This window comes from Etheostoma cragini, chromosome 18, assembly GCF_013103735.1.
Source record: "Etheostoma cragini isolate CJK2018 chromosome 18, CSU_Ecrag_1.0, whole genome shotgun sequence".
NCBI classification, from domain to species: domain Eukaryota; kingdom Metazoa; phylum Chordata; class Actinopteri; order Perciformes; family Percidae; genus Etheostoma; species Etheostoma cragini.
Genome location: NC_048424.1, coordinates 2139890 through 2152137, shown reverse-complemented (window position 1 = coordinate 2152137; position 12248 = coordinate 2139890). Strand labels below are relative to the sequence as shown.

General features: G+C 38.1%; 2 protein-coding genes across 2 annotated transcripts in view; both read left to right on the top strand.

Annotated features, from left to right (window-relative positions):
• LOC117961013 overlaps positions 1-12248 on the top strand; it is a 27378-nt gene that overhangs the window by 4069 nt on the left and 11061 nt on the right. The window contains exon 2 of the mRNA XM_034899374.1: positions 12028-12147. Within this exon, the coding sequence (XP_034755265.1) occupies positions 12028-12147 (120 nt within the window). The remainder of the gene's footprint in view (positions 1-12027; positions 12148-12248) is intronic.
• The window catches only part of LOC117961025, a 22176-nt gene that overhangs the window by 7749 nt on the left and 2179 nt on the right, over positions 1-12248 (top strand). The window contains exon 7 of the mRNA XM_034899390.1: positions 8745-9239. Coding sequence (XP_034755281.1) covers positions 8745-8822 — 78 coding nt within the window. The 3' untranslated portion in view covers positions 8823-9239. Of the gene's footprint in view, positions 1-8744 lie in introns of the transcript that reaches the window.

Genomic DNA, 12248 nt, shown 5'->3' with positions numbered 1-12248 from the left:
TGGTTACACCGGAGAAGTGCAGCTGTTTCCCTTCATCCTTCAGTCCTCAGGTGAGAACCCAGGTGAGAATATGATGAGTTGTTTAAAATCACTTTGAATTGATGTGTGAGGCATTGGTGCGGATGGTAAATCATGAGGTATTTTATTGACATGCGGTTTGTTTGTTGTGTTATTTCTTTTGTCCAGGGGAGGGTGCAGCAACATCAACCACGATGAAAACCTCAACATTGCCTGCTGTCAGCGTTACTTCACCACCAAAAGGTACCCACTCCAACGGTTAGTGGATTATTTAATCTTTCTCTCCACTTTGAAATGTAAAAGTATGAATGTTGGCCCTCTCTTGGCTTTGGGTGGAGATATTCTCGTCTGTGTTCTCTAAGTTATTTGTCCTCTCTTTAAGCAATTTTTTTTTAAACTAAGCCAAAATGTCATTGTTGTTCTTCCAGTCTGGTGGCTTTACCTCATTACGGTCATAGGGTTAGTCGCACTCGTAATCCTCACGGTGGCTGTCATCAGATGGAAGATGACTAAAGGTGATAGAGGTGAACATTCACAGATTCAACTCTAAATAACAAGGTTTTAATGCTGGGTGTTCACTGTGGAAGCTAAACCCGACTTTTTTCAGGGGAGAAACAACAGATGGATGACAACGCGGTGAGTTTAAAATTCAATAATGAAATAATGGACATACATTTTTTCTAGTTGCTCAGCTTGAATAACTGTGGCTCGATAACAGAGAACGTTCTGATCGAGATGTGCAAGAAGTTTTTGAGTGGAAGTGGAAGGATCTTTTTAGGGAATAGTTCATTTTGGTGAATTTACCTTCTTCCCTATAGTAACCCTCCAAGTTGACATTAGGGCAGTTTGACACTTCTTTTTAAATTCACCTTTATTGTTTTTGTGTGTTACCGATCCCAATGTGTTTTATATCAAAATGTTCAGAACAAACTCAGCTTTCTGTAATATGAGACCCAAATTGTCATGTTTTCCTCTTTGCGTCAAGTTTCTTTGTTTTGATTGGTTTCATGTTTTCTGTTTGTTTCATGAACGTCCTCTTTCATTCTGAAATATTTTGGTTACATCCTTGGGCACTTGTCTTCCTGTCTTTGTTTTCCACCTTTCCTGATTGTTCTGGTTGTTCTGCCCTAATGTGTTCCACCTGTTGTGTGACCTGTCCCTTGTCAGTCCTCGTTACTCAGTATATTTAGTCTCCGTCATGTCTTTGTCTTTTGTCGAATTATTACATTCTGTTGCTGTGTGTGCGCTTAATGTCGTTCAGTTTTTCTGTGCTTTATGGTTGTGCCGCCTCGTCTTCCTGGCCTTCTGGTTTTCTTTGGACCACCTGTTGCAAGTTTTTGCTCTGCCAGTCGCCTGGACACTTTTCTTTGTACGTTTTTCTTAATAATTTCTCACTGCATCTGGGTCCGAGCCTTGCTACCTACCTGGTGACACAAACGTGCTCCAGAGCAATGTTTAAAGGGATAATTTGGCCCTAAAGCTGAAAATTCTTTGAAAACATACCTACACTCAATTGCTTTGGTGCTTGAAATGAGTTTACAAAAGTCTTGGGTTCACTAAAGTAGCTTAATATATATAATACAATACAATGTTAATTAAATGTCTAAAATTTGTAATTTTGTAATATCGCTTTTTGAATAGGAGCGTTGTCAAACATCGCTTGGACTTGCCGGTGCGTCTTTTGTCCTCAGAGGGTTAAAAACAACAAATCACAACCTGCAATCAGGATACAGGAGCTAATTAGCTTAGCTTAGCTCAGCATTAGGACAATGAAAAACAGCTAGTCTAGTTCAGTCAAATGTTAACAAAAGCTCACTAATTAACATGTGGTATATTTAACATGTGGTTTAATCCATTTCCAACTACTTCTTGATGAACAACAGTCTAACCATCTGCCCAGCATGTGAGCCCGGGGCAGTGATGACACGACTCCAGGAAGTTACTGCAACCGACTGTTGTTCACTGAGAAATATACAACATACTTCACTCTATAAAAGCACAACATTGAAGTTTTTAATTTACAAAAATGTGAACTGTAACCAGACTGTGTTTGTCCAGGGACAGAGCTTAAACTCGGCGGGGACTCAGCCCGGTCTAGACACCAGTCAGGACACGGTGAGATCACGCACACAACACACTCAGTACAAAGTTATACTCACTGCTGTGTGTTCTCTACACACTGTAAGAGAAGAAAGAGGAAGGAAGAGGTTGCTGCATCCTTATACCAGAATAGATTAAAAAAAAAGTGAAGCAAGAAGTAATGAGGGGGGGTGACATCAAAAGAGAAACTCACACTGTCTTGTCTTCTTCTCTCCTCTGTGCAGGCTGATCCTGAAGGTGGTGTTTCCTACGCCTCCATCAGCTACACCAAGAAGACCGACAGGAGAGCCCAGGTCAGCAGCATTGGATATACTTAGGAGGCTATTTCCAATTTCCAAAATGCATGCCACTTGTTAAAGCAACAGTAAAGAAATGTTGCCGCATCGCCCCCCCTACAGGTTGGAAGCTGAATTGTCCATTACTAGTTTTGTAATGTCTCATGCAAACTACAGATCCACTACATCCACTACCCGATCTGGCAAACTTGTGTAATGTAATATACAATTCAGCTTCCAACCTGTAGGGGGACATAAGCAGGAAAAGTTCTTTACTGTTGCTTTCACCTGCCTGAGAGAGCAGAGAGTGCATGGGCAGAATATGTTTGTCTTGTCTGCCTGACACATTGACTAAAGTTTGTGCAGATAAAAATCTATGGCTATGAAATATCAGCAGCCTGTAGTGTTTTGATTAGTCTAGAACAACGCTTTTAATTTCCGGGATTGTTCAGGTCTCTCCGGAATTTCGTCCGGATGTCCGTGTCCTTCCTCTTTCTTTGTGTTTGTGTTCTAACCCCAGGCTGATTTCTGAGGACTATGGTTGCCTTGTCCTGGAAATGCCAATAAACCACATTTTCCCCCATCCCAGAATGGTGTGTGTGGAGTAGTCAGACCCTCCTTTGCAGCACTGTGGAAGATGGTGTGGCAAAGCAAACTATGTTTTGATCAATGTCAATATCAATGCCACTGTCCGTGGTTCTGAAGAAACAGATGGTTTTCTTTGATGTTTTTAGGAATATTTGTTGGGCTTTTTTGCCTTTTTTAAAAGTGGCTACAATCTATATTCCTATGGTAACTATATGTGACAATGTGGCAATGAAAGGGGGATGGGATTGTGAACCTGATCAGCTGAATCTGCTGCTCCCTTTGGCTTTCAGAGCGTCATAGTGAGATTCAGCTCACGGTTTTGGCGTCCGGCCAAAACCTTTACTGTTCTGTTTCACACTCAGCGCTCGCACAGCCTCATTTTCCAACTCAAAAAGCTTTAACCCTTGTGTGGTGTTCAGGTGTGTGGGACCTGTTTTTTTATTGTTTGCTGAAAGAAAGATTATTCTATTTCTCATTCTAAAAACATTTTCAAACTCATTGGCGTTGGCTCATTGTCTATGAAGAACATGAAAAATAACTTTTAATGACTGCACATGTTACAACCCCCCCTCCCTCACACACTATTACATTTGAGGTGTTGGGGTCTACTGGACCCGAGTAGATTTAAATGTAGGTGCTAAGAAACTATGTTGTCTTTCTGCACCTGCTATTATTAACACACCAAGTTACAAAACTGCTACAATTCAAGCATCTGTTCTAAGAAATAAGCACCAATAACGATCAAGAAACTAACTTCTATTTTTTATTTTTATTTAAAAAAGATATAATTTCCTTGTTTTCTTCATAAATGTGAACTCACAGGGGTAAATGGCAAAAATGACCCATAAATGATGCATATATTATTGGTAATTGAGTTTAAAGTTTCTGCATAAATTGTTATGGCTGTATTGATTTGAAAGCCTTATAATTGGGAACATTGGCTGTGTAACAGAAATATGAACACCACAAAAGGCTTAAAAGCCGATGTACACTCCCTGGTCCACAGAAGACTGACTCAGTTAGAGACTAGCTGGTGAACAAAGAAACAAAGAAACACCGCTCCAAAAGCTTTTGCACCGGCCGGATTTGCGACTCAGCAACCTATTGCTAACAAGTTCATCGTCATACTCATAGATTACGTCCTGGTGATTCCTTCACTTGTCCTCTATCGCCACCCTCAGACCAACATGTCAACTTCACTCACAAGACTTTTCATAATCTAATGAGCAGATAAAAGCTGCAAAATCTGCACTTTCATAGCCAGGAAACATTGTTTCACAATCAAATTGTATCAATGTTTTGTTGAATTTACTGTACAATAATTTAGATGCTGTCTTCCTCTTACTGCTTAGGTACGTAATGACGATGAAGGTGATTCAGTGACCTACAGCTCTGTGAAAGTTTCCTCCTCTGCTGAACCCAGCGACCTCTACGCCACCGTTGACAAAGCACACAAATAGACACAAAAAAGAAATGTTAAAGCTTTGGCTACTTACTGCTGTTTTGGAGCAAATATTGGAATCTTTACCTGCCAGCCTTAACTCATAATGAACAGATCCCTAAACCCTCACCAACCAGGGAAATCATCAACGGACAGCAATCTCCAAAGTTCTTGTTTATAGACCTATTTTTTTTCAGTAACAATCCTTCAAGCTGGGAGCTCTGACTGTCGACCATGATTAGAGATAAACTGGGTGATAGGACAAACTGCTGAAAATAATTCTGTTCTCTGTTGTGTTATTGCTTTTTTTAATCGTGCTTTGTATTTGAATATATTACACAGCTTTGAAAGAGTTAAATTGGTAAAGTGGCTCTAAGTGAAGTCATCCATTTCAGCACCATGGACAGCAACATTACAAACCTTAACAAATGAACGGCTGAACTCACTCTTAATCAATGTTTTGGGACACCTGTAAAGAACATTTTATTAATATATTTTTATTAGGTGATGTTGACCAAGCGTGCTGCAGGAAGGTGTCTGATCGTCATGCTTTTTATACTGCAAAGTAAATTGTGAAAATATGTAGTTAACTTGAATGTAATGCTTACACCAGCTCACTTTGACAAATAAACATTGAGCCTAACCGCTAAATATCTCTCTATAATTACTCAGATGCCCTAGATTCCATCCAGTTAAACATAATTAAAAGAGGGAATAATTGAATTAAAGTCAATGAAAGGTCGACGTTGAAGCTCAGTGTTACTGAGAAATGTTCTCTGGTTATAATGAATGTCACAGAGGAGGATGCTGGTCGTTACACCTGCAGACAGTTCTACCCATCAGGACCACAACTAGGTCCAGCTGCTGTGGTTCATCTGTCTGGTCTTTACTGTGAGTTACATAAATAGTTTTCAAACTCTCGTTAAAACAACAAACTGACATTTCAACTTTATTTACAGACTCAAGGTCCAGATAAAACGTACACAAGACATTACAGGAGGGTACAAACCAAACACACAGACAAATACATACAGACAAACTGACTCCCAGAAATAACATAAAGGAGACACACATAACAAACACACATTCATAATTACATACAAATAGCTATTCCCAATGATTAAAACAGGTACAGATGCATGTTTCCAGAGTTTTGACGAATATCTGGTATCACTAAATGCAGGATTGGTTACAAAATTGTATTATTTGACTCGGTTAATCAGCATATGAATCTGTACGTAAAATTCCTCAGCACAGCATGGAAGGTGGGAACATTACGCGTGACAAACAAATGGCTAGCACTGGTCCACCTTGGACGCTTCAACATAACTTTATCTTGTTTATCTTTGCTGTACTGTAGCTGCACCATGGGTAAGCCGTATACCATATGGATGACACATTTCAACAGTGATGAAGTTAATTTGACTTATGTTGTCTTTCTCTCATCATATCTTCATCCTCACCAGTGATTGAGGAAAAGAACAATGATACGGTCATCTTAATCTGCTTTGTGTTGTCATACGATACGTGTGAAAGCACAGGGATGTGGCTGTATGAGGGAGATGAGAACAACGTGAAGAAAACACAGAGTGTCTGTTCAGACCAGTTGTCCTTTACTCCTCGTCTTAATCAGAAGTTACCGAGGTGTAAAGTGACAGATAAGAGGACTGGAAACACGCTGCTGTGTAATGTCGGCCCCCGGTCCTCATGTAAGAAATCAGGTACAGTTGGTTTTACTTGATTGAACTTAAAGTTTTAAGATTACATTAATATTTCTCATTTTGTCTATATCCGATGGTAAATGTGAGGTATTTTATCATCATGTTTTGTTATTTCATATCATATTCAATAAAATCAAACGGAAGCACAGCGGGGGGGAGAAACAAAAAGGATGGCACTTCAACCACACAAGGTAAGCTAAATGAGAATAAATGCTTTTTTCCAATGTGAATATCTCCATTTAATATGTCTATTCTTATATTCAGGTTATTTGGGGTTCATCATGGTGTCTCTGGGGTTAGCTGCACTCATAATAACTGTTGTGGTGGCCAACGTATGGAAGAGAACTAAAGGTTAGATTTTATTTTCATAAACAAGAAGATTTGATAAAGGTGGATTTACAGCGTGGAAATTAAAGTCTGCTCTTTTTTTGTCTTTTCAGGGAACACGACACAGATGGATGGCGATGCTGTGAGTTTTGAAACTGAATAATCAAATGCTTGTGTTCGTGATATTTCACTATTTACAATAAGAATACTCACTGACTGCTGTTTTGAATCTAAGTGTCTGCAGCAACAACAGAGATTTGGTAACACTTAGTAATAATAATGAAATTCTTGCATGAAAAAGCAGGATTTCATTCATGTAGTACTTCATAAACTATCAGTGCTGTACAGGTGTAGTTTGTAACAACAACAACAGTGTGTAAATTGTCATTTCCCCAATAAAGGTACCAATAAAGACTAAAAGTTAAATTAAATTAAAAGTAGCTCATGCACGACTTAATGCAGGAACAGTGTGTTTCATTAATCCATTAATTAAGGTATTTCAATCATAAATTCAGATTTCTTAATGATGTTCATGTTTTCTTCATGGGTAAATCTGCAGTTACAGGGACAGGCTGAAGAAACCAAAATAGTAGTGTTGTAATCATGATAAACTAAAACATTACTTCATGTTTGTGGCCCTTTAAATAAAGTGCTGACCTGGTCCATCTTTAACATTGATCAATAAAATGTGATAAATATATATGATATATGCAGCATATTTTATCTTTGTGACCCCTCAAATAAAAATGAAGAAGTTGTCAAGAAATCCCAGGTGTACAGACACTTAGAAGTTTGTAAAAAAATGTAATTCATGAATATCCTTCTTGGGTGAGCATTGTTCTCAGGAATTACTGTTAAGGTGCCACATGTTATTAATAAGGCAACTGTTAAAATGAATCTGCAGTATACTGTATTTTGTGTCAATGTAAGGAACTCAGTATTAGTTTGCCACCCATTCCTTTAATTGTTAATATATTTAAATTTATGCCACCATTAATCATATCTTATTAATTAATGTTGGAAATGGAGCAGTTCAGCACTTTATTTGAAGGGCCACAAACGTGCTGTTGTTATGAAGAAGTAACGTTTACTTAATTATAGTCTTGCTTTTCCAGCCCCTCCTCCACAGAAATGCAGAGGAGGGTCTGGCTACTCCGCATAGCCTCCGCTATGGGAGGGAAGCATTCTCGGGTGTAACAGCATCTCTTTAACCCTCCTGTCGTCCTCGGGTCAAATTTGACCCATTATTAAAATGTTTTTATATCAGAAATTTGGGTTTCTTTCAACCAAATTGTCAAAAAAACAACTTGGATGGTTCCATACAACGTTCTTCTCAAGTAAAATAAATGGTCAGTTCAATACAATTGTATAGCTTTTGAAAAAAAAAGTGATAAAAGAATATTGAAAAAGTGATAAAAATGTCAAACGTAATTTGAATACGTGTCAAAAAGGGACAAACACATCGGGAAAAGCAGAAAAATGTATTGAAAATACGAACCAAACCTTTTTTTTTTTTTTTTGACCCCGAAAGACAAAAAGTTGCATGGTTGATGTGAAGACAGCACAAGGGATAAACCAATCAGAATCGTCATGCACAGAGCCGCTGTAATATAGTCATGCAACAGAAAACTCTGATTGGACAGATAGTCTAGCCAGCTGTCTGGATTTACCCTGCAGAGACCTGAGGACCAGGTAACCTTAGTCCTCTGATTGGACAGATAGTCTAGCCAGCTGTCTGGATTTACCCTGCAGAGACCTGAGGACCAGGTAACCTTAGTCCTCAGATTGGACAGATAGTCTAGCCAGCTGTCTGGATTTACCCTGCAGAGACTTGAGGACCAGCTAACCATGGACCTTTAGAAAATTCATGCATCCGGCAGAATTTCCTGCTGCAATCCCGGAAGTGGAACGCCAATGATAGACTAACTTAATCATGATTACAACACTGCAGTACCGTCCCTTTAACTGCAGATTGACCCATGAAGAAGACATGAACATCAATAATACATCAGAAATCCTGATGACTGAAATACCTTAATTGATGCATTAATTAGCGTATTATTCCTGCATTAAATGCATTAGATACTTTGTGTTATTAATCCTTGTACATTACTGATAGTTCATGAAGTACTACATTAATTAATTCCTGCTTTTTCATACATGAAGGCATGCTTGAATTCATGGTAATTCATGTACACTTATTACAGTGTTACCGGAGATTTATCTGTTCCATTTCATCTCAGAATCTTCGCTGTGTTGTGTTGTTTTTCCCAGGAGCATCGTGATGAAGATGAAGGTACAGTTACCTATGAAAACGTTGAAGAACCTTCGGTTTCTATCAGTCTCCACTGATCAACAACTTCTACTCGTGAAAAGAAGTGGAAAAAAAAGGACATTTTAGGATTAGGCTGTCTCTTATGTGTTGAGTCTTTACACCTGAAGTCTCGAAGCTTAAGTCTAACCCATTTAATATTTTAGTCTTGATGTTATGTTTTCTCAGTGCTTTTAAAGGTTGAGCTTTGCCTGAGTTATTCAATATCTTTGTATAGACAATAAATTAGAATAAGAGACACTTTTGTCATTCTTTCAGATAGAGTTCAGTACTGTACCAAAAATACAGTTTTTCCCTAGCAGGGGCCCGGTAGGAAGGCATTCTCTAAGGGCCCCTCCCCACATCCACCCTGAGGATATTTATACAACATGTAATAACATTTAACAATAATAATTCATTTTTATTTATAACTGTGCTGTAAATATGTTCACTGGAGGTCTAATGTGTGTTTTTAAACTTTGTTGAGTGGTTTTAAATTAGTTTTCTTACTAGTCTCTTTTTTATAAGTAAGACTAATATAATCTGCAAATAAAAAAGTGCTTTATAACAACTCATGCGTTGGGTTTTGTACAACTGTTCTGTACATTTTACTGTTCATTTTCTTTGCTTTTATTTCTTTAATTGTGTCAAAGTGAATTATTCAGGATACAAAATGTCACTCTGGCCTTACTGTTACTGTCCTAAACATTTAAATTGGTAAAGTGACTCCAAGTGAATGGTCTTCAGCACCATGGACAGCAACATAACATTTTAACTCACCTCTCGTCCTCGGGTAAAATTGGACCCTTTTTTAAAAGGCTTCTATATCAAAATTTTTGGCGGGGTTCAACCAATTTTTCAAAAAGAAAGAACGTGGCTGGTTCCATAAAATGCTCTTCACAAGTCAAACAAATGATCAGTTCACTACTTTCATTGAATCAGGGTGTTTTATTCAGATTTATAGCATTTTAATCCTCGTGTTGTTCTGGAGTCAAATTGGCCTATTTTCCTATATCAATGTTCTTTTTAATTACCCAATTCTAATTACCCAAGTTCAAATTTCTACTTTCATTATTTTGGGGCGTCTCATTCAGTTTTATAGCATGTGAAAAACAAATTGAAGTGTTTTTGAAATGGTATTGAGTAAAAGTTGACATATTCCATTCTGTGATTATTCATCAACTTACATTCCTTTTAATTTTAGTGTAAATAATTCCTAATTTTTGCTTTTCTAACTCAAACATTAGGTATACTTTCCTATAAATTAGGTAAATTGACCCAAATAACTGTAAAAGTAAAGTTAGTGTTACGTAGTGTTGAAAAAGTAAAAAAAAAAAAAGTGATAAAGCTTGAAAAAAGCATCAAAAGTGTTGAAAAAAGTGACAGAAAACGGGAGAAAAAGTTGAAAACGTTGATTAAAGACAGACAACACAAGGGTTAAGAAATAAACAAAAACGTTGGGAAAAGTGGCAGAAGTGTCGAAAGACGACCAAAATATCAACAACAAAAAAATCATTTGAATTTAAAATTCTGACCCAGAAAAACTAAAAGTTGTCGTTTTCTTGGTCGATGGGAAGACAACACAAGGGTTAATAGAACGGCTAAACTCGTCTTTAATTGATGTCATAGAATACCTGTTGACTAACCAGCTGATAAGACTGAATAAGTATTGTGATGGTAACATGTTTTGTATTGCATCCTATAGAGCCAAACCCCATCACAACCCTGAATCCCAAAAAATATTTAACAGGAATAATATTTCACATTGGTTGTGAATAGCTTTGCAAGGGATTCATTAATACACATTGGATTGAGTGTGCAAGGTTTCTGTGTGTGACGACTTTACAGGATGACAGATATGAAATAAATGACCTTACTCCATAATAAACAGATCTCTAAAACATCACCCACCAGGAAGACTTTCAAAGATCAGCAATATCTGAAGTTCATTTTCAGAAACCTATTTCTTTTCTGTAATAATCCTTAAAGCTGGAAGCTCCGACGGTTGACCACGATTAGAAAAAACATCTGTGAGCTGATTCTAACTTTATGAAATGATTCTGTTGTGTCATTTGTTTGACTCATGCTTTGTGTTTGAATATATAACACAGCTTTCACGCTGTTTAATTGGTAAAGCAATCTCTCTCAACGTGAATATATCAACTTCAGCACCATGGACAGCAACATTGCAAACCTCAGAACAGAAGAACGCCTGAACGCTCTCTAAATTATCTCTCCCCATGCCCTCAAGTCTCTAGCGGTCGTTTATCTTAGCTGCAAAAGACAACCTGGTGTCATTTGGTCACATACAGTTAGAAAATGTCCCAGCTCTGCACCCTTATGGACAACCATAGCTCTGGACGTGTGTATCTTTCAGACTACAGGGCACCGGCCTTCAGCGGGTGATTTAGCAAAAGACAGCTGGCGACTGTGCTTCAGGGAGGACTCATACTAAAATGAATTGAATGATGTCAAAGGCATAGTTATGAATAATAATGTGATTGTATGAATAATTCAGAAGGATGTATCAAATCATGCTTAAATGTAATTTTCCCATTACAATCCCTTACCGGCTAATGTATTTCAAGATGGTGCATGAGTATGGAGCGTCGACCCCAGTTCATGCAAAGGAAAATGTCAAGTTTCAAGCCAAAAGGAATACTTAAAATTGTTGATGGTGCTAACTATTAGGGAAAAAGGACAAGTTTGTGAACGGGCAACACCGATTTTGATAATAAACAGCTAAAACCGTTACACTCTGGCCCTTTTTGTCTGAGCGATTAAATAAAATGTGTCCATAGCTCTAGATTTAGGGAGGAGTACGGTAAGAGACAGATGCTTATCATCAGAGGTGAACACCTGCAGAGCTCTGCTGCTGGTGTTAACCACATTCTCACCAAAACACTTCTCCTTCAGTTCTCAGAAAACTAGAGTAAGCTGCATGAGGAACCAACAAACCACATCCCCTTTTAACAAAAAGGGATTGGGTCAAAAGACAGAGAGAGGCATTCTCTCCACATCATCTGTGGGGCTGAGAACTCGTCTGAAAACTCATCCGTGGCTCAAGTACTTCATCTCAACGCTGAACCACATCTGGATTTTTGGCTTTTTATCGTCAAGAAATTAAAAAGATGAAAAGTTGATCTGTGAATTCAGCAGCTGAAAGAAGGATGAAAAGAAGATTCAGTCACAATAGGGAAGTGACTTTACTCAGAACAGGAAGTAAACGCTGTATCTCTCCTAAAGAAGATAGAAACGTTGACAGTCGAGGGCGAGAGAACAAGAGAGAGAGACGGAGAGGTACGATGGCTGAATTCAGACGGATTCAAATAACTTTCTTATTGATTCTGCAGCTTCAGGTTACAGGTAAGGACCCACAACACAGACATGACTAAGATAAATACTGTTAATGATAGTATTTCAATAACTTACTTTGATTAGAGTGAGACGGCCGAGTTTCCTGTTTG